This window comes from Sphaeramia orbicularis, chromosome 16 (assembly GCF_902148855.1).
Source record: "Sphaeramia orbicularis chromosome 16, fSphaOr1.1, whole genome shotgun sequence".
Taxonomy (NCBI): Eukaryota; Metazoa; Chordata; class Actinopteri; order Kurtiformes; family Apogonidae; genus Sphaeramia; species Sphaeramia orbicularis.
The window spans coordinates 19,584,813-19,608,380 of NC_043972.1; the positions used below are offsets into that span (position 1 = coordinate 19,584,813).

At 38.1% G+C, this 23,568-nt stretch overlaps 1 protein-coding gene across 1 annotated transcript; it reads right to left on the minus strand.

Annotated features, from left to right (window-relative positions):
- dhx16 (DEAH (Asp-Glu-Ala-His) box polypeptide 16) lies at positions 1-23,426 on the minus strand. The gene is made up of 21 exons (XM_030158051.1): positions 23,172-23,426; positions 22,277-22,479; positions 21,692-21,930; positions 21,303-21,477; positions 21,163-21,219; positions 20,819-21,073; positions 20,405-20,638; positions 19,833-20,024; positions 18,872-18,982; positions 18,623-18,738; positions 17,904-18,114; positions 17,497-17,595; positions 16,503-16,655; positions 15,971-16,111; positions 14,681-14,843; positions 14,429-14,547; positions 13,282-13,349; positions 11,044-11,206; positions 9,779-9,940; positions 3,207-3,380; positions 1-694 (listed from the first exon to the last, which is right to left on the minus strand). The coding sequence occupies exons 2-21, from the start codon at positions 22,472-22,474 to the stop codon at positions 566-568; spliced, it is 3,159 nt and encodes a 1,052-aa protein (XP_030013911.1). The 5' UTR covers positions 22,475-22,479; positions 23,172-23,426; the 3' UTR covers positions 1-565.
- Positions 23,427-23,568: the final 142 nt, after the last annotated feature.

Genomic DNA, 23,568 nt, shown 5'->3' on the forward strand with positions numbered 1-23,568 from the left:
TTCCAAAACAAAGACGCAGTAAAACTTTTATTGCGGTAGAAAAATGAACAGAAACAAGATAGGGAGGCTCACAGGTACAACTGAAACCCATTGTTTAGGTATTAGTCTTAGTGGAGACTCCTAAGGCGCAGTCTATGTAAAGTATAATACTAACAAAGGCTTCTATTCAAAACCTTCAGGTGGGATTTAGAAGCACCTGAAAACCAAACTAATGAGCTGCAAAACCCACCCAACGGGTCTGCATTCAGGTCTGTATTCCTGCAGAGGGTCCAGCTTTGTTGTTGTGGCTGGTCTGGTTTATGATTAAACTGGAGTTTTTGACCCACTTCTCACTCAACCCATCTCTGGTTTCCACGTGCTGAATGTTGAAATCAGCTTGTGTTGAGCTGATTTCCAGGCTTGGTCCACATTTTGCTTTGTACCGCAACAGAAAACAGAGTGGGGTAGAAACACGCAGCTGCATCTGTCGCCAAACAACTACATTCTCGATCATTTTCTATTATTACACCTTTAAAGTCCATTTTTATTATTTCTGCAGTGTGTCCGCTGAGCTCCGGCCTTGGTTTCAGCCTAGCTCCTCTTTGGTTTTGCCCTGTTTCCGGGGCATCTTCTTACTGCTGCTGTCTTCCAACTCTTTGCTCTTGTAGTAGTGAGGAGCCACTTCTAAAAGCCAGCCGCTGTCGATCTCTATCACCTATAGGGCCACAAATAAATATACAAATATAAGAGATGACATCAGTAGGATGTGGTTAAATATTGAACAGGAACTAAGCTCAGACTTCCTCAGTAATTTGCTGTCTCATCCTCACAAGCAGTTTTTGGATTTAATAATAAAGGCTTTGACATAAAATGACTTTTTTTTTTTTTCACCAACAGGACTGATACGTTGACAGACAGACTTATGATGCACACTGTAGGCGCTTTAGAGCAATTCAGTCCAGATACATCAGAAATCAGTGTTTAATTTCAGAATAGGTAAATTAAGATTTACTGGTTTCATTCATATTTATTTTCAGAGGTTAACGGGCAAATGTTCACAATATAGACAAAAATATCCAGACACATCATAATGGCAGTTTGTAGTCAATCCCATTCCTGTTGATTTGTCGGTAATTAGCACAAAAAATGTCAGATCAGTGTTTATTTAATAATAATAATAATAATAATGATAATGGATTAGATTTATATAGCGCTTTTCTACGAATGCATACTCAAAGCGCACACAGTGGATCCATTATTCATTCACTCTCACATTGCCCCTCTGGTGGTGGTAAACTACATCTGTAGACACAGTTGCCCTTGGGCAGACTGACGGAGGCGTGGCTGCCAATTTGCGCCTACGGCCCCTCTGACCACCACCAAACATTCACACACATTCATACACCAGTGTGAGTAGCAGCACTGGAGGCAAGGAGGGTGAAGTGTCTTGCCCAAGGACACAACAGCACATGAACAGAGTGGGATTCGAACCGCCAACCCTTCGGTTATTGGACGACCCGCTCTACCATCTGAGCCATGGCCTTTACACTTATTTAAGTGTAAAGACTGAGCGAGCGTGGAATAAAGCAGTAACTAAAATGATTATTTATGGTCAGAATGTGACAAATACTTCAAGGATACTGCTTGAACCGCAATCTTTTAAATTAAAATCCATAATTTGAATCACTAGAAAGACTGCATTTTTTTTAAATAACTGGGACCAAATGAAATATATCAGTGGTGGCCAGCAAAGCCTTCTCCGCTGCTAAAAAAACAGAACCACTGACCTACATTTATACACTGCATTTTTATATTTGTTCCATGAAGGTGTATTAAACTTTTCCCACTTTAAACTTTGTCTGTTTCTTTATTTTGTACCTTTTCTCTTTGTTCACTACTTCCAGTTGTGTATGTGTTAGAGCGTTTCCCAATCATATTTCAGCCATCATGTGTTGTTGGGTAAAATAAATCTGCCTTGAGGCCTTCAGAATCAACAGTGCAGCCTCTGGAGCTTCAAATAAATGAATAAATGGAATGAACCTGTAGCTTTAACCAATCAGATTTCATGTTGATCACATGGGGGGCGAGCGAGCAGGTGTAAAATAACGTCTGTATATTGGTGTCATTTGATTTGATGGTCAAAGAGCAACTAGTCGGAATAAGCTCAGCTAACAAACCTCATCTGTAGCGACCTGTATATTATGTTAGCCTCGTAACATATTTGCTTATGTCATATTTTTGGCCAAATTGTTGATATCTACATAGAAAATCAAGCTGCAGTGTTAGGAGAGTAAAGTTACGCAGTTATCATAATTTGGCCACAAACATGACTTAGGCAATTATGCTATGTGGCTAACCATAAGCTAAAATATATCGCTTTAGGTTTAATAGCTGTTTTCAACCCACAATGGCCGACAGAGACGAAGAAATGGATTTGGTCACACACTTATACTTAAAAAAGCAATAGTTTTGCAGAGTTAAATGTATTTTATGAACATTTTTTATATTTTTGTCATTTTATTTAGTAAATATTGATGATTGTGCCTGATTCTGTCCTGTTTCTCTAGCTGTCTTTGTAAATAATTATTAAAATGTTAACTCATTCTGGTGTTTTCATTGGCCTATTTGTATAATTTTAATCTTGTTTTTTAGCTCCCTCAAAAGACCCTGCCTTTTGCCGGGCCACAGTTGTAAATAAGAATGTTTTGTTGATCAGTCTAAGATAAAAGATGACGTATGTGGTGCAGCTGTGGCGGTAGTGAAAGGAAGCCTGCTGATTTGTGTTCATTGGTTTCTTGTTTCAGTAACGGCATCCATTCTCGATACATGAGATACCTATCTGTGATGCAACATCCTGTTATGTTGGTTTACAGTATAGTATTGATATTAAATGGTGGATTAAGTCAAGTAGAACACCACTGAAGACCTAGATGTGAAATATATGGCCCACCACTGCAATATACTGACATTTCCTGACAAAGTAAATATTAGTCTGCATTTGTAACTACTTTAGCTAGATTTGATCATCATAGTATTATAGTAGAGAAAACCCTGTGATATTTACAGTAAAGTTTAGGCTCTGACAACACTTTTGGCACATGGGGCTTGTATCTGAATTCTCACTAAACAAGAGGCTGCCAATATTTGTCTGAATTTCCTCTTCTGAGATGTGAAAATCAAACTGTGTCAGTCTCGGTGTGTAAAACAGAGGTCCGCTTGGTCCTGACCTGTCTCATGAACTCCTTGGTGGTGAAGACCAGCTCATGGTAGATAAGCCAGCGGGGCTGCTCCTCGAACAGAGAGCTGTTGGGGTGAACGTAGACCGTCTGCTGGTGCTTCACCGTCTTGTATCCGCCTTTGCTGAGCCTCGCCGTGTGGTAGAAATATCCTGCCGTCACCGCCTGAGATCAGAATAAGAGGAAACTACTTTCACACAGACTGAACCGATGAGAACAGCAGTTTTATGAAAAAACAACTCTGCAGGGGTAAAGAGTGATAGTATACAAATATATGAAAACTGCTCTGCATCGTGTTTCCTTCACAACATTTAAACACAATTTCTTATTTAACCATCATCTACTGATTCATCTCTGAGTCTGATAATCTATACACTGACAGTGAAAAAGAACTGGAGTGTCAAACTAAATGTTACTACGTCAATGAACCTGCTCTTGTGTCACTTTTTTGTTTTCTATTGAGCAGGAAGTATTTTTATTACACCATACATTAATAATAGGCCTGACCCACCTCCCACTATAACAGCTCAACACATCATAAAGTAGGAAACAAATGGCAGCACGGTGACATTTCCCACTGTGACTGAAGTATTTGAATAAAACAAATGGTTCAGCAGACAGAGGTAAACTATGTGAGCAAAAGGATGAAGGCAGACTCCAAACTCCCTTCAGCCAGAAAAGCCTGGCTTTAAAATGTGTATTTTAACTGTTCTGCTGATGCGACCTATTGTGACATCAATATTTTACTTCCATAAAATCCATAAACTGCAAGTAATCATTAACAACCATTAACAAGATTAATAACTACCTTTTTATACATCATCTCTTGAGAAGCAGTGTTTTTATTCAGCTATCTTCTACATTTATAATGTTATTGTATTAATTTTGTTTCTGTTTTTACTTCCATTGCACCTGCAAAGTACAATATGACTCCTGGTTCATCTTATGCCTTAAATTATATTTTTTCACCCAAAATCCTCGCGTTAACAGAGCCCATTGACAATAATTTTTGTGATACTGGTTATTGTTAACAATATAAGTGTTGTCCAGTGGTTTTGTGTGTTTTTATTTGATGTAGAAAAGAGGTGGGAATATGTTGAATGTAGTCTGGTTATTCACATTCTAAGCAGGACAAGTACACACATTATCAACAAATGAGAAAATGGTGATTTTAAAATATTTTCCAGAGTGAATAATTTTAAGAACTCTGGTTTGTGTGTATACATGTGTTTAGGGAAAACAGACACTGGAAAACAATGGAATTGCATCATGGAGTCGGACTTTAAAAAAAAAAACTAAAATTAAAAAAAAGAAGGAATAAAATATTAGTTTACAAAAATATTCATGTTAGTGGGGACAGGACAGTCTCCTCATTTCTGTTTGTTGCAGATTTTGGTCCCATTTAGCTAAAAACCAGTTCGGTTTTTCCACTTTCCCCTCATGCAAAAAAAAAATCTTTATGTATGTGTTTGGTCCGCAGAGACACTTTATGTTGAGGATGACTAGATTTTCACCAAACTAAAATAACTGATGTATTCCCTTCCCTTTAGTGAAACTCAAAGAAGGAAAAGGCCACACACTGCAGATACAAACAGGCATGTCCACATTCTTCTGTCCATATGGGTCATTATTTCGACACTAATGGATACTGTAAGTAGGTGACTTGCCCAATAACTTAATACATGCAAATGCTGCTAAGCTCCAGTGCAAACACAGTATTAAACTGTTCACACCTGCTGCAATGTGGGCCAGGAGGAGTTGGGTGTGTTCACAAAACTAACACTTAAAGGGACAGCATGACATGAATGATATTGAAATCCAGTCTTCAGCACTCACCCTTATGCTATGTGGCGGGAAAGAAAACCTTGATTTTCCCGCCACTTCCCTTTTAATAACTCATTTTGTACCTTACATATATTACTACTATAACCCTTCATCTAAGAAAAGAAAATAAGATTCTAATACCATGTTCACTAACAGTTTGTCCAGATATTATGTGTTACTTTGTAATAAGTGAAGAGGTTTTGTCATATCTTTCGCCTGTTTCGTTGCTGCAGGTATAGGTGTAAGAGAACAAACGCCCTGCTTATCTTGAGTGGTTTAGGGGTGCGTTCACAATAACACACACATATACAGACCCAGATATGGCAAATCTGATCAGACAGTAGATAAGATGACCTGCACTGACCTGTAGGTTCTTCCATCCTAAATATAGTTTTATTGTCTTGAGTGTCAACATTCTGCCTCTTTGATGGATACTTAAAGGCAGTTGTTTTACAGATTATATACTGTGCTTGTGGATAATAGAGGACATACTGATAGGTTGTTTATTAAGCCAGACCTATTGGAGTTTAAAGATTTGACTGAGTTACAGACATCACCAGTGTTTTTTTAGAGGAAAAACCAGAATGTTACCAGAGGCTGAACAATTCTTTTTATTTCAGAGGGTGATGATCACAGAGCAAAAATTATATTTTAAGAATTAGCAGATGTGCATTTATGTGACTGGAGTAAAACTAAGGAATTCCCTGCAAAATGATTTAGCGCTGTTTAAAAATATACATCAGCCTAAAAGTTAGTGCTGTCAAATGATTAAAAATTTTAATTACATTAATCACAGGGTTGCTGTGGATTATTTTTGATTAATCACAATTAAATATCATTCATTTATTATCTACATTAATCACGTTTCATTTCACGTTTCATTCAACAGACTCAAGAAAGAAGGGAATATATATGCACTTAACGTGTTTATTCAACACCTTCAACAGTTTCAACAAAACAACTTGAAAAAACTGTTCTGTCTTGTTTTGTTTTTGTCCTCATATTTCCATCCAGAGGGCCAACGTGCTGTTTAGTGTCTTCCAACTTTATGGGTTGGTTCTGCTGCCTGTCACTACTGGATCAACTGACCATTTGCACATGCGCCAAGGTAACTCTACTCGGACAAACTGCCCCAAATGTGTTGCCAGAGACATTCAGAGTCATTCAACGCTGCAGATGGGTTAATTGGGTTAAATTTTTAATCAGATTAATCATGATGATGAATTAATCCATGTTAATGTGTTAATTCTGACAGCCCTACTACAAATCTTTTAAGTAATGGAAACTTATTTACTTGAAATCGATGTGTGTGTTAGTCTGAATTGTTGTATTCTTGATTTTATATATATATATATATATATTATGAAACTGTAAGAAACAAAGAGGTAAATTTCTCCTCTCTGCTACATTCTGGTCATGGAATATACAAAAAGAGTTGTGATTAACACTTTCAGTGCCATGGGCCGATTAAATCGGCTTTACGAAAACAACCTGTAAAGTGCCACGGGCCGATCAGATCGGCTTTGGAGAACGCGCCATATTTGTGTACAAACAAACCATCCACCCCCATTTCTTTCTCACATTTCGATGATGTTCTTTCTGTGTCCCCCTTTTGAGACCAAGCAGACGGGAATTTGAGGTCACGCGACCGAATAATATTTTTATATCTTTTTAATGTTTCTTATTCTCCGGTGTTTCATCAGAGGGAGCCCTCCATGCCGGGGGGGCGGCTGTGGACTCCGGGGCTGTGGCGCCTTCTCTCACTGGGGTCCGCTCCTTTCTGGTGGGTGGGGGTCCCAGTTGGCCCTCTCCCACTAGTTGGGATGCGGGGCTGTGTTGCTGGTGCCTGGTCACCGGGGTCGGCGGCTGCCTCCTGGTGCGGATGGCTCCCTGAGACAGCGCCTCCTAAATTGATGTTTTACTTTTACTTGTACATTTTTGTTCTGGTCTACCCGTGCTCAGTCAGTCTTCTTAAGTATGTGTGAGCTTGTGGGTTTGCATGTATATGTGTGTTTGTGTGTGTGCAGGTGAGTGGGTGGGTGTGGGTGGGGGGCGGTACTGATTTTTAAACTGATATGTAAAGCACTTTGTGCTACAGTTTTTAATGTATGAAAAGTGCTATATAAATAAAGATTATTATTATTATTATTATTATTATAAATTATGCAAATTACGATCAATAATGAATCGGCTGCGTCTGGTGCGTTTTGAATCTAATCAGCAATCGGTCGGATGTTACCGAGCGGTTTCCTGCAGGATTCTTCAAATATTATAAAAACGACACGAAATACTGAAAAACAGCCAAATTCTGTGGCACTTTTAAGGCTTATTAGCCCCTTAACTGTCTGGCACTTAAAGAGTTAAACAATGATTCACTCTTTAAATTTGTTCTGGAACTCTCCACCACCATGAAAAAGGTTAGGGTTTATGGTTTTGCATTTTTGTAATATTAAAATACTGTAGTGGGTCATGATGCAGCTGCTTTTATTATAGATATATGTCATCTGACTTCTGAAAGCACTTTCTGTATAAAAGTGAGTGAATATTTATTTGTCTGCTTGTATTAATAGATGAAAAAAACTTACTATTACAGGACTCTATTGATTTTCAGAGACTTAAGTGGTTGTTTGGGTTCAACTTTAACTACAAAGTGAATGGTTGTGGATTTTTTCTGACAGAAAATGTGACATTTTTCAATTAAAATCTATATAATTAGGCATGCTTTTGGACCTTTTATTTTAATTTGTGTAAAACATCCAGAAAAATAAAAACAAATCTTGCTGACATGCACTGGGGCCGTCTGTAATCGTTCGATCTGTGAAAAGTCATTTTTATCAGATAGTTTTAATTCTCTCCACTCTGATTTTACATGAATTTGGCTTAAGAGTAGCACATAAGCCTTAGAATTAGATCTGGGCAATGTATGAAATTAACTTGAATACCTGAGATTTTGTTTTGTTTTTGTTTTGAGAGATGAAAAAGCCTAAATCACAAAATGTCGATGGTTCCACTGGATACTTTTCTTGCTCAAATATACATTAAAAATGTAACCCGTTTGCTTGTTGTAGTAGATTCACTCTGAATGGGTTTCTCCTGTCATATGTGGAGTATATTTTCAGAAAAGAAAGAGTGTTTTGGAATCAAGTTTTTTCTACAGTTCATGTAGTCAGAAAAAAAAATCGATTAAAAGGTGCAAGCCATCCATAACACTGGGGGGGGGGGGGGGGGGGGGATAAAAAAACACTTGTAATTTTTTTTTTTAACCCAGCAATTTGGCCTCCAATATAAGACTCTAACACTTGTAATTTGAGCGTCAACCCATATCTTTTCTATTTCAGCACTTCCCTTTAATTACACTGTAGCTAATGTGAAATGTCCATGACTGGTTGGGCTTTGTTGAAGCATTCACAAAAGCCTTCCTTGCTATAAAACATAACATGAGCGCTTTTCAAAAATATGAAAAATGGGTAAATCTGATATTAGGTTAGAGCAACATAAGCCACAGGGGCAGCGAGAGGCAGCATGACTCACCTTGCTTATGAATGGCTGTCGCAAGATTCATTCTAAGTGCTTTTATTCATGCCCTCTTCTTTTGTTATGTTTTTGCATCTCTGTGTTCCATAACAGTGTCAGTTTCAGCTAAATACAAAGCTGCAGGCACCCGTACAAAATGCCAATCGTAAATAAACTGCTCCGACTGCAGGTAAAGACATCCGGAGACCAATTTCTGTCTCGCTGACATGTTATATGTTCTATGTCTGCGTTTCAATAGCTACTGTAACTTACAGGTTGACAGTGCAGGTTTACAGTACATACCATTATATTTAAATTACAACAGGTTCAGTGCCTGAAGGAGGGTTTTTGTCATGTGCACAGGAAGAAAAAAGGGGTCAATGTGGTGATGACATACACAGAAAACAGCAGAAATGGAGATTTATTACACGTGGAACATAATAAACTATTCAAAAATGGCGAGGCCCTAAGTACTTCTGTTAACTTTTAGTTTTGTGTTGGCAAATAGTGGATGTCCACTGAAGCATGAAAGACTCTATTTTAAGCCACAGCAGCAGTTTTGAAACAGAAACAAAATTCATCTCCAATTTTGGGTCCCTTTCTTCATAACAAAGAGAACAATTTTTAAGTGACACAATCCCTTTGTGTTTTACAAATGACCAAGACAAACCTGTTTGGAAAGGAATTCGGATTATAATATTCTGAAAGGGAATTATAAATGTTTTGCTCGGTGATACTAAAAAATACCAAGCACAACAGCTTTCATGCCTGAAGCTACAGAATAGGTTATGAGGGAGAATTTGACAATGGAAGAGTTACTTTTAGCATTTGGTCCAGACACAACTCCAACCTCCAGGTGAGATCAGAGACAGACCAGAGATCAGAGATGAACAAAAACATTAATATAGATGAGCTCATGTTTTACAAACAAATCAGTAATGCTAGAATTTAGTTAGGCTTCGAAACTCAAAATATTGACTTTTAGGGAAAATAAAAGTGTGGAAAGTGGGACAGCTAGTTTGATGTTCAGTTCCACATTTATTGAATGATCTGTAATTGTTTCTATACATATCTATTATTTGACTGAGATGTACACTTAGGTAAAAAAAATGTTTTCAATTTTGATGTTTTTGACACCAGTTTTTTTCATTATCAGAGGTAAATGTGTTACTGTCAGTGAATACATTAAGGTATTAAAGGTGGGAGTTTTTGGGGGTAACACAAACCTTGCGGATGGGGACACAGTCCCCCTGAGCGCTGACCACCTCCACCTCAATGCGGTCCATCAGACCCTCCAGCTGGTCTCTGACGTCCCGCGCTCTCCTCATCGAACGGAACTGGATGAAGTTCTCATAGCACCACTGTGTGGAGTATCCACTCTCCACCCACTGGAGGAGAAAGACAGCATGACCAAAGTGAGCAGAGGTTTGGATAACAAAGATTACTGTTTAACTGTTTTGACTATCATTAGCAGCACAAATGCATCTGCATTTTTAATTATAGAAAGCAGAGTTTTACTTTTGCTACTCCATTTTCATACACTTAGAAACATCATACAGTTACTGAAATCAGGTGGTTTTATTTAAGTAGCTTTTATCAAATTACATCAGACAGAAGTTACTGGTTTTCACAATATGGTGTTTAAGTATATACAAATTACATGCACTAAAAATAACAAAATGTGATGAAAGTTATTTTATTCTTTGGTTTTCGGTTTCCTGGCAATAAAATGAATTTAGGAAAAAACAACTGGTTATAGAGTAGGAAAAAAAAAAAAAAATCTCTCAATTTTGAGATTTTCCAAGGTTAAAAAAAAAACACATTTTGTGAAACCTGAGGTGTAGATGCTTTACCCTGTAATTCCTAACAGGGAATGATTGAGTCCAGGACAACTGGATAGCTACATACTAAAACTCCAGCATTTTTACTGTATCAGTGTAGACAAATTCCAGGTAAGTCATACATTTGTATCTTGAAATATCTGCAATTAAAAATATTTGAGATTATACATTGTTATGGGTGTATTTTTTATAGCACTTCAATTCAACTAGTCTAGGTGTGTGAAGGTTTCTTTTTTCAAGTCTGCTTCAGAATATCCAACATTACTGTATTCCATATTCAAATATTACACTATGTACAACATTTATAAGTATAGATTAAAACATCTGACTTTCCTTTACAGTTTTAAAGTTTTCACTCAACTCTGTGTTTTATGCGGAAAAAATCCACTCTGGCTTCTGCAGAGCAAAAAACAAGTAAAACGTTCCACTGTGAACGTGCAAAACAGGCTGCAAATGGATTAAATAATGCAATAACCCTGAAAATGCACCTGTAGTACACCTGCACAATTCACCTATTAATTAAAGATTACAAAGGTATTTCAGTATGAACGTATCAGAGGGTGTGTTATCAAAAAATGTACAGTTGATATAATTTGTCTATGTGGCCTTAGATGGCAGTTTTAACTAGTTCAAGTATACTGTTGTTCTACCTGTGTGTAGACGTTGAGCAGCACCAGGTGATCTCCTCCTGGTACTACAAAGTTCATCCTGGCATTGTCAGCGTGGACCACTTTGTCTTTAGGCCGGTAGAAAATGGAGTTGTTGACTGACAGCATGGCCGCTATTGTCAGCACTTCTTCTGAACACTTGTACCTGGAAATAAGCAATAAAAAAAAAAGAATAAACTATACTGAGAACTTAAGAAAGATGGAGGATGAAGAAAAGTGAACCTGCAACCATTATTTTCTTTTGAAGGTTTGATACACTGCTGAGGAATTTTTTATCTAAAGGTAGATTTATTCTAAACAGAAAAGGGTTAATGGGAGTCAAGCTGTAGACTCGTGTAGCATCGGTTTTGATTTGCAGTTGTGTGTGATCAAAACCATTTTCCTACGACTGCATTTCTCATTTTAATATTTCGTCTTTCATCTGACACAGTTAATGATGAGCCACAAACCACAGCAGCAAGAACTCATCTGTAGAATGAAGTGCCATAGCTCATAACTGGGAAAAAAAAAAAAAAAAAGAAAACTGAACAGCTTTGAAAAATTTTAACTCGCTCATTTGCGGAACTCTGAGCATGTGTTGGAAAAATACTGTAATTACAGTGAGTGCTGCTGTTCTAACAAAGGAAAACTCAAATACGTAGCAATGTTTGTAGATTCCACTTTCTGAGCCTATTAAAATATTGTGCAAGCCTTTTAAACCTAGTCTCAGTCTTGCAACACATTTTATTACATTTCAAGCTTTCAGACACTGAGCTTTAAACTTTCAAAGTCTTCTTTTACCTGATATTCATCCCATACTTACTGATTAAAATAATGGGAAATAATTAATTACAACTTGTTTCAACTATATTTAAGTCATTTGTCATTTTGATTGAAGGTGGTAGAATGATGAGGAATGACATTAGACCTGGAGTTTCTGATATTAGCCTAATTTTCTGGCCATTTTTAGGAATGAAACATCTTTTAGTTTTTTTATTTTGGTGATGAAAAATACTTCCAGAAGATGCCAGTTTGATGTTTTTTACACTTCTTTTTAACTTTTACAGATTAAACAAATCCTGCAAATAACAAGTACAAATATAATCATTCTAAAATGTCATACAAATGAGGTTACATGTGTTTTAGGCCCTTTATTTGATACTGGATAGAGGAGATTTTATCTGAACCAGGAGTCAAACCAGGGACTCTGTGGCTACAATACAGTCCACATCTATATTTACTACAGAGCAGAAGATAACTATGAAGCAGTCATCGTGTTTTATACTTAATGATAAACAAAAGCTGATTGGAAGTCTGTATGGTTTGCTGCACATTTAATATGCAGGGTGTATCAGAAAAAAGTAGACGCTCAGAAAAAAACAACACAGAACCAAAATGCGAAGACATTTTGAAAATCTGGTCATATGTGTTTATTAACCATGTAATTCTCCCTTGATTGACACCAGTGTCCTGGGTCTAGAGCTGCAACTGATTAATTGATTAGGTGCTTGAAGCCAATGCAAAAATTCCCGATTCAATTAATCGATTCGAATTGATTGAAAGGAGAAATTCTATTGCAATTTTCCTGAATTGAAGCTTCTTTGTCCGTCACAATAAGCATCCGTGTGAAACACAACAGTGGAACCAATGTTTAACAGCAGAGAAATGAAGGAAACAAAGCTTTGATTCAGGAGAATTGTGGTTGAATGATTTCTTTGGATCACTTTGAGACGATTAATCAGTTGCAGCTCTACCTGGGTCAGTTTTCATGCTTCAGTGATCAACGCTAATTTAAATTGTGCAAAATAAATGTCTTTTGTGCACGGAAGTGTAAGAGTTAATGTGAGATGTGTCGCCATGGATGACAAGTTCCATTGGTCTTTTACCTGCATGCATAAAACAGGAAAAAAATAATTTCATGTTAACCCCTTACCATCGATACACTTCCATGTGCAAAAGATTTTTATTTTGCACAATTCAAATTAGCGTTGTTCACTGAAGCCTGAAAACTGACCCAGGACACTGGTGTCAATCAAGGGAGAATTACATGGCCAATAAACAGATATGACCAGAATTTCAAAATGTCTGCATTTTGGTTTTCATGTTGTTTTGTCTGATACACCCTGTATACAAGACAATGACCTGTCTGTTTCTGCTACTTCCTCAATGGTTTTCCTGATGTGCCGTCTCCATCTGCTTCAGACACTTGCAACTACAAATGCATGTCAGTCACAGACTTACTGCTCAGAGGCCAGGATCATTTTACTCAGCATGGGGTCCACCGGCAGCTCAGCCATCCTGCGACCCAACTGAACCCAAAAACACACAAACAACATTTAAAAACACAGCAATTAAACATTGGAACTTTCCAGTTTAAGTTGTAAACCATGACTCATCAGTCGGTTCCCACATATTGACAGATTTGATCAAGGAAGTGAGTGCCATACGGTTTAAATCATCTTTAGGTATGTGTCTCATGCAAATATGCAGGTGAGGATGGATACAAAACAAGTTATTACTCCTCTGTAAGGGAAGTTAAGAACAAAAACAGTTCTGTCAATGCTTTTTGTTTATTAAACTAAATAGGAGGGAGGAAGCATAAATTAATTTTGTTGCTTAGTCATCAAAAATAAATGCTCTCAAGAGTCAACGTTCAATAAATAGAAAATCTGACAACAATGATCTTCTATCAGTATTTGGTGTAATAGAGCACATACTGAAGCTTGAAGAAAATAAGCAAAAGGACTGACACGTTATCTTTCTCTTGTCTTTAAAGAGATTCTAAATTATTGCATTAATCAATTCACATGGTTTTGTGAATCTTTTCAACTTGGCTATAGAGTAAAATGATCATTAGGTTAATTGATAATAATAGTTATCATTAGCTGCAGCTGTAATAAGCTGGAAAAAAATCTTCGTACATCTTGATGTGCAACAGGTGCGCTAGAGAAGGCAAAAATCTAAAAACAAAAAGGAAAAACAAGAACTCCTTCACACTGTCTTGCTTTTTGCTTTTGTCAACTTTATTCTGATCTTTCGGTCCTTTCATGTTAATCACAAATGGAGGCAGCTCAAAAAAACTTGCAACATATATACACCTCTGACCATTCAATGACATTAAAAAGTATAAATGACATCACAACTATAAGATTACAAGATCACAATAAGCAAGACAGTGTGTGGGAGCTTCTCTTGTCATTTCCAGAGCTCCAAGAGATTCACAAAGTTTTTATTATGTCTTAAAAACAGTGAGGAGCTTGTATGCACATTAAAACAGGTTTTGCTTGTTGTAATCCATCTGCCTCTTCAAACTGGACATCAAATCCTTTCCTAGGTGATGAAAGACACATTAAGGTGCTTCTAACTCTCCATGCAGAGCACAGTTTACCTTTGTGAGCTCCCCCATGTGGTTCAGTGCGCCAAGAGCGTAGAGCTGTTCCAGAGCCAAAACCAGAGTCTCATGAGGAGGGGGGTCCATGAAGTCGAAGTGAATCAGATCGTTAATACCTGCAGTAACAAAGTTCCACATTATTAAACAGTAAATGTTTTATCAGAGGAGTATGGACAGGTAGATTTAACTCTACTGTTAAACTGATGAGTGAAGGGTCAGCTTTAATTAGTATGATTCTGTTTCTCCCACCTAAACTTTTGAGCAGAAGTACTACGTTTCCCAAGTTGGTCCTCTGAATTTCAGGCACTGTGGTTTCCTCCATCTCGTGTTTGAAGGCCCAGGCTGTGTAAAGACGGAAACATTTCCCAGCTGCCACTCTACCTGCACGGCCTGCTCTCTGATTGGCTGAAGCCTGGACAGAAAATTGAAACACATTGATGTTTTTAATGCTGCCTTACAATAGGTGCAGAGTTGTCGAAACAAACCATCTATGAGTTTCTCCCACTCTTTTTGGACCACCTTTAATAACCCTGCTAGGTCTATTCTGGACTAGACTCCACCTCGATCAGTTTCAGACTGTCTTCGGTTTATAATTTATACACACTTTCACTAAACATAACAGTAAACATGACAGATTACATAAGACTTATCTCCTCAGGGTCGTACAACTCAGCAAAACAATCAAGTGTCAGTTTACATCCATATTTGTGCAGACTCATATATGGGTAGCACTTTAAATAACAACTAACTTCTATTGAGGTAGTGAATAGTTTGGTTATAATGCAGTTCTACAGGGGTTTCCATACATTATGTGGCAAAGCCATTTTGGACAGCACCTACGCCAAACTCATGGACAACTTCTAGATCTATGGATTTTGCTGGTTAGTTTTAGTTAATTTTTGTAAGACTTTCTTTTTCACACTTTTATGAACTAATTTGGAAATAATGACCATATAAACTTTTCCTTTATCTTTCATTTATCGTGCCCCACAATTACAGATAAGTCTTCACCAAACCATTGGAAATAAGATACTTGGAAACACTTGTGGTAGTTTCTGTGTAAAAGCCATGAATCAGGGATTGAGAATGCAAAATTACCTGTTTTGATTTTATTTCATGAGTTAGATTACACCAAACATTTAATGACATAATGATTACCAGGAAACACTTGGTTGTTGTTTTGTGTAGCAGCTATGAATCAGCAAAATGCATATCTACCCATTTCTATCATAATGTGTTATCTGACAGTAAAGTAAAGCAGTGACATTTTTAGATGCCCCATAGGTTAGTTTCTGTGTCAGTTCATGTCTGCTTCTCCATACGGGTGGTGACAGTGCTGACAGTGGATTACTGTGGGTAATCCGGTGACTATGTCAAATAAACAACCACACCTTAGATGTGACAACTCTTTAAACTGTTTGTTTGGTGTTCTGTTGATTTGTACCTGTTTTCGTCAATGTGGCCACCCTTCATCTATCTGAGTAAAATGTTCTGTCTGCACTGATTTGTTAAACTTTAACTGAATCACAGAGCAGTTACCCGAGAGCAAGGCGTAACGATGAGTGACTCCATGCCGGTGCGAGCGTTGTAGCTCTTCTGTTTGCAGAAGCCTGGGTCGATGACATAGATAATACCGTCAATGGTCAGAGAGGTTTCTGCGATGTTTGTAGCCACCACCACCTGGAATCCATTAGGAAAAACACACAGTTACAAGAGATAAAGTGGGCAAGCAGAAGATAAAGGAAACAGGACAAGAGGATTAAAGTCTTTAGAAAAATATTCTGTCACAGTGTTGCTCAACAGCATCTCTGTTGAGTGTCACTGAGCTGCAGCAGCCTCTAATGGTGAATAATGGCACAAACATTTGATCCTGTGTGTCCTTTTCTAGCTATTCCAGTAAACACCGATGCGTTTTATCTGTGTATCACAAAATAATAACGGATGCCAAATGGGAGAATTATACTGTGGCTGCTTAGTTGAAACAGTAGCTACCTGCTAAACATTAAGCAGATCAGGTGTTAATGCTACAAGGACACAAAGGAGAAGAACTCAGTGAAAGTTGTCACGTCACCTTACGAGCCCCCGGGGGAGTTGGATTGAAGATCTTTGCCTGCATGTCAGAAGGCAGGTTGGCATAGATAGGCAGCACCAGGAGCTCAGCGATCTTGGATCCAAGTCGCCTGCATCGCTCCTGAAGCAGCTCGCAACAGGCCTCAATCTCCTCCTGTAAGATGTACACAAAAAGAGCAATTAAAGAGTAAATCGCACATACGGGTAGTGGGTATGGATGAAGTGATACCAATGATCGTCTTCTGGGTACTGGCCAGTACAGAGTATTTAAATAATAAGAGCTTCACTGGAAGAGACTGGGATGATTAATTCACATGTAAAGCAAAATCCGGCTTCATATTAAACACATCATTCTTACTTTGATAAAAAAAGTGTAACAATAAATATATTATACTGTTGGCAGTGGATTTGTGAATGTGCGATTGACTTTTCCCGGTAGAAACATAGTGCATGTACATATCAGGTCGTTGTATAAACAAAAAACAAAGAACTGAATTAAAGAGAGTGACATATGCATCATATCTAGCTGCTGAGGGGAATCCTGGACCAATATCCGATATCAGTATCAGATCAAGGCATCACTTTAAGTGGGTTCATTAGTCTATCCTCTCCCAGCCTCTGACCGATAGGATGAAAATGTATGGAGAAGTAGTTTTTTCTTATTATGAGCCTGTTTTTCATTGAGTTCAGGAAATGTAATAGACACAATTTGTAGTGGTTTGGTTCACTGTATAATTGATGCTGTCTTGTTGTGTATGTCTGGACAAAACAACCACTGTCATCATCTTCATCAAAAATCATTTAGTATCACTAAAGCAATAAAGCAAACTCAAAAGATCAGACTTCAAAAATTCAGATCTCTAAAGTGTTTGTCATTTTGCAACATCCATGAACTTCATAGACATTGTCATATTTTTAAGAAAAGGAGGTTGTGGTGAGTTGTATGAAATGACCCATCTCAGTTCTGGAGGATCCATGTCTGATATAAACTATACCTGTCCAGTGAGGAAAACCAAGATGTCTCCAGGGGCCTGGGTAACGTGGATCTGCAGCACTGATACCACACATGCCTCTAGGTAGTCTGCTTCTGGAGCCTTGAAAACACATTATGAAAATTCACCAAAACAATATCTAAATCACTTGCTTTACCAACATATAGCACATGAAATTCAAGCAAATCTGATTAACATGATTTGTCTGTGTAGAGAATCACTGTTGAAAACAAGTGGAAACACAGTCTGAGCCTCATCAATACACATTTCTTCTATGGAAACACTCATTTTTAAACAAAGCAGATCTACAGTATAATAATGAATGCCACTTCTGTAGTACTTGTTAACAATGAACATATACCAAATCATTTACCCTTTAACATCGCTTAACATTCAGTTCTAGTTCTTACTTTTGTGTAGAAAATGTCAACGGGGAACCTCCTGCCAGGGATCCTGAACACTGGAGCTTCATCAAAGAAGCAGGAGAAGCGCTCAGTGTCAAGGGTAGCGCTGGCCACTAGCACCTTCAGGTCAGGTCTAAACCTGGCGATGTCTTTAATCAGGCCGAACAGGATGTCTGTGTGGAGGGTTCGCTCGTGGGCTTCGTCTATGATGATCACACTGGAGTCAGAGAGAGGGATGAGGGACTATTCATTTTCTCAAAGCCAAGATTACATTCCAGAAGGTGAAGTAAATAAATTAAAATACTGTTCAATACAGGTTTTCTCCCAAAGGTGGATATAGAAAATTAAAAAAAATACACTGACAAAATCTGTGCTTTTGCAGTTCACTACCTAAACGGGTCTATTCTTAATGTAATACCACCACACAAACATCTAATGGAAATAATAACAGCAAGACTAACCTCAGGAAACAGCACAAATGAGTCATTACAAAATAATAGAAAACTAATCGAAAATAGAAAAATGTTAGTGTTTTACAGATTCCACAAAAGGGAAATGCATTTAGTATAAGGCAGAAGCATTTGTCTACCCTTTGTTTCTATTTCCTCTTCACTTTGAGGCACAAAAACAAAAAGTGACCACTGGGTATTAATTAAAAATTATTTTCTCCAGATGTGATACTGGGTGTGCACAGCATGTAGTTTGTGTTTCCCTTTTTGCTCTACCTGTAACTGGCCAGGTCCGGCTCGGTGAGAAACTCTCTGAGCAGCATGCCGTCTGTCATGTACTTGAGCACCGTCCTCTCTGATGTGCAGTCCTCAAAACGAATACTGTAGCCCACCTGGAAGCGGAAAAACAGAGCAGTTAGAAGATACAAAACCTGGACCCACATTGAAAAACACCTACGACTCAACACAGTATTTGTGCTAAAGATAAACTGAGATGAATTTTGTGTGACAATGTGTCAGACTTACCTCATTACCGAGTTTTACGCTCACTTCCTCAGCCACTCTGGCAGCTACAGACATGGCCGCCACTCTGCGAGGCTGTGTGCACCCGATCTTCAGTCCACCTTTGGTGTAGCCCTGGCAGATAAATGACAGTTTGAAAAGTCATAAAAAACACTAAAATCATTTTCTGGGATATATTTAATCAGATAAGGTCATCAATTATAATCACATGTTTTTTCCTGTGTTTATACATGTATACTCTTACTTCTAAACTTAAATATGACTAAATATTAATGTCAGCTCATATGTGGGGCTTTATGTTCACAGTGGGCATGCATTTTATGCAAGAAACCTCATATATATGGTCAGAATACCTAACAACTACAAACACCTGGATAGTTTTCTGCCTCTGTTCACACAATTGCAAATCTAGTGTGGTTTTATAACTGTCACAGATCTTACAACATCTATTGGCATGTATCATTTCAGCTGTTACAAGCTGATCCTTGTCAAGAAATTTTGACCTTTCGTGCATTTTCAGTGTTTGTCTTTCATTAAACATTTGTTTTTCAGAGACTTTGCTTTCCACAGTCTCCTACAGTGGACTCAGACTACAGTTTTGGGCTGATTTACATTTGAACAGTGACATTCAGCCCATATTGTCTAGTAATGAGCTGTAAAATCTTGAAGCTCCTGAACTGTTCACAAACACAGCACACCAATTGCTTTTAAGGTGTTAAAAATGAAATGATGATATCAGGTGAGTGAAGCTGAATTTTGACAGATATTAATTAACACTGTGGTGAGACATTTGTGGACAATATTTAGAGAAAAATTTGTCATCTGTCCTACTTTGTCAATAAAATTAAGCACTTTTATATTCTTGCTCCTGTCCTAAAATCATCACACCAGTGAGATGAAGAACAATCATCTTGTGTCTTCAGGTGGTTTTTAACAGGCCAGAGGTAAAAGCTGTTAAACTCACATCCTCCATGAGGTACTGTGGGATCTGGGTGGTTTTTCCAGAGCCCGTCTCCCCCTCGATGACCAGGATCTGGTGCTCGTGGATGGCAGCTAACAGGTCATCTCTGTAGGGGAAGATGGGAAGGCTGCGGCGGACTTCCTGCATGGACTGTTTCTTCAGCTCAGCCTGGGACAGAGCCGGGGCCTCCTGCTCCTGAACGCACCACGTACAAAACAAGTTCACACAGCAACTGAAGTCAGGCTGATATCTATCCACAACAGTTTTCTTGTATTTTGACTTATTGCTATTTTTTTTACTGTTTAATATTTAGTCTTTTAAGTGTAGTGTTGTCCCATGTAAAATAGTTTATATGAAAGGTTGATATAAATGAAGATAATATTTAAATGTTATTAAGTATATTATGGTCTCCCCTGAATTCACAGAGCAAGTATTGTGTTATAATATGCCATTACAAATTACATACATGATAGTAGAAGATTTTGAGCCCATCTTTACTAGATTTCTATTCTTGGTTGGCAAGATTATACAGATAACTGATCATTGTAAGTCTCATGATATCAAAATGCACTGACCTTCTCTGTAAGAGTTCCTTTCATGGTGATGGCGGTGCTGACAAAGTCGATCATCTCATCCTCCTCCAGGACCAGCTGGTACTTCTCCTGCTCCTTCCTCCTCCCCAGCTCTCGCTCCTTCTTGGCTCCAAAACTGAGTGAGGCTGTCTTCAGCCTCTCCTCCTCCCAGCGGCCCTGCTCACCTCCAAGCTCCATGGGGGTCTCCTCCAGCTCCAGGTCCCTCTGGGGAACCTCCTGGCCAGCACCGAAAGGAAAGACGAACAGAGGTGTCATCAGCTGTACAGTTCTTTAAATTCAGGGGTTTCCGTTAATTGCTCCTATGATCTGATGTATTTCCGTTTCCTCTCATACACATTCACTTTTTATTCATTTTTGGTTTTATAATCTTACTTTACAATGTGTTCTCACGTTTACCTTGTTTCTATTTTCTTCTGGCATGTAGTATCTATTCTTCCTCTCCTCCTGTTCCTTTGCTCCTGCCTTCTTGTAGTCCTTGGCCAGGTCTCGGAGGGTGCGCTTGTACTCTAAATCCTTTTTCTCCCTCTCTGTGAGTTCGTCAGTGGCAAACAGGTACTCATCGTCCAAGATTTCTGCCTCCAGATCTTCCAGTTTCTCAGCCTCTCTTTTCTTCAGGTAATCCCAGCGAGAGCGCTTCCTCAGCTCCGGTAACTGGTGAGGCCAAGAGGGAGAAAAGAGAACTCATTTTATTACTCATTTGTAATAACAGTGGCTAATTTTTAGTAATTCTCTGCACTCACCATATTTCTCTGATCATCCTCAGCCATCTTTAGTCTCTTCTGAGCTTCTTCATAAGCCTGAAAAACAAATATATGAGACACTGTTTACCTGCTTCATATGGTGGGTAGTGTTTGAAACATCAATTACTTTATCATCGTACCTTTTTATCAGTTCTCTCCGCTATATTTCGGGTTTTGTCTTTGTCTTTCTGTCTCACTCTCTCGGCAAACTTATCCCTCTCCTCAATATCCAGCAGCCGCTCTCTCTCTTCCTTCTCCCACTCTTCTTCCTCCTCATCTTCTTTCTTCACAGATTTGTTCTCTCCTGAGTTACTCCTGGTGTCAGAAACCAAAGCACCATAACACTTTTCAAATGATGAGTGTTATTATATATTGTAGGTCCAAATTTATGGAAAAGTGTCTTGTGTCAACTCTGAAAAAACATCTGCACAACAAAGCTACAAAATGTGAATGACTTGAGGAATCAACATATAATCAAAGAGCCAAACTATCTGAGCATTATGACATTTGTCAAAGACTTGTAGGTTACCTTTTAGGTGCTTCTTCTTCACTTGACGACTCGCTCTCCTTCTTCTGTCTGATGTGTTTCCTTTTGCTTCCTTTGTCTTTATCTTTGCTTTTCTTCTTCCCTTTCTGTGTCTCCCTCCCAGTGTCTCCATCGCTATCGCTGTCCTCCAGTAAAGTGTACGTCCTGTTTTTCCTCTCCATCTCAATGCACTGCCGTTCTATCACTCGGGCTTGTTTTTCAACAACCTGCTTACGAGGAATCTGAAACACACAGTACATACTACACATTAAACCTGTGGTCATGATTATAGTGTCAGCATGAATAGTGATCAAATTCTCTTCAAAAAGCTCCCTCAAAAGTTAAAAATCCCTATAATAAAATAAAGTTGTCTTCTTATCTCTGTTCTTTTTTTGGTTGTTAAAATGTTCAATTTGTTAGTGAAGTGGAATTTATACACCCAATCGGGTAAAATAAATCAAACTGAATTATAATACAACTACATCTGATTAGTTTAGCCACCTGCATGTTGTTTTCAGACAGAGAGGAAAAACTGTGAGCCTGTCCTTTTCTTTATCACAGAAAACAATGACATGACTCCTTGTTTACCTTGTCAAAGAGTTCCCGTGCAAAGTTGGTCACACTTTGATCGATGTCAATAGTGCCCGTCTGTTCGAGACGGTTCACAAAGTCATCTGCACTGGAAGCTTTCCGGGCCGTGCCAATCATGAACTGCGACACGTATCTGTCACTAAGACCGAGGATGTCGTGCAGACGATCGCTGACCCACTGTTCCAGGTTAGCCATGGTATCTGTTCACGAAGAAGTCAGTGTAAAATGTAAAGAACATGCTGGTTTGAATCAGCATAGGGAGGGTTCTTTAAAATGCTTCAGGACATTATGAAGACAATAGAGAGAAAACAGAAGATTTCTGTCATATGATGCCAACTCACCAAGGTTGTCCCAGTTCATGACATGGATATTCACACTCAATATCAACCTAATAAATTCATGGGGCTGTGCGAAGTCATATAGTTTTACTAAAGATACTCTGAGTAGATAGTTGATGAATGAAAATAGTTTTGTGAGAACGTGAATTTGGGATTTTTCAATCTTTAAAAAGGAAAAGATTATAACAGAAAACAATCGGCTTGATAATGAAAGTAAATCTTTACCGCAACTCTATATGGCATATAACAGAGAAGGGTCCTTAAGGAAGGCTCCTCACCATTATTACATTATAACATATAATGACAGCAATTTCTAAATCACAGGAATAACTTTTGTACTCAAACTACTAACAAGTCACTAATTCCTAAATATAAAGGCGCAGGTAACTTCGGCTGTAAAGACTGATGATTCAGTTTTTATTTATATGCTCATACCTGATTTACGAATTGTTTTTATAGCTAAGACAGATTAAATTCAAATATAGTGTATCAATATTGAGACCTATATTAATAATAAATTAGTAACATGGTAATAAGGCTTAATTTCAACTCACCGATTCTTCAAGTTGTTCATAAACGTTGTTGCTGTGACAGAGGTTAGCTAACTATGCTAACTCTAGTTACAAATACGGCGATATTGTGAGAAGCAGCTCACAAGCTCATTCTAACTAAACTTTTATCGTTAAGAATATCCTTGTTTGATTTTTACAGGTGTATATTTACAGCTTTAACAAAAGAGACGTGACTAAACAAGGCAATAACTCCATGTTTTGCTAATTTAACTTGCATGCTGAAGTACAAGCGGAAATACGTCACTAAACCTTCTTCTTCGTTTATGTATTTTCGTTTTTAATGTGTTTGGAGTCTGACATTGCGCCCTCTGCTGGCACGGCATTTAAGCAAAATATTCTCCGAAAAAACTTTTTTTTTTTTTTTCTTAAATAAGCCCTG

Bases quoted from the DNA above. Each gene is read 5' to 3' on its own strand.
- dhx16 (XM_030158051.1), bottom strand. From the start codon at position 22,474: ATGGCTAACCTGGAACAGTGGGTCAGCGATCGTCTGCACGACATCCTC. The intron at 18,739-18,871 runs GTAAGTCTGACA...TTCCGCTTCCAG, and splicing joins GCGTAAAACTCGGTAATGAG to GTGGGCTACAGTATTCGTTT. The intron at 17,596-17,903 runs GTAAGAACTAGA...TGTGTTTTCAAG, and splicing joins TTGACATTTTCTACACAAAA to GCTCCAGAAGCAGACTACCT.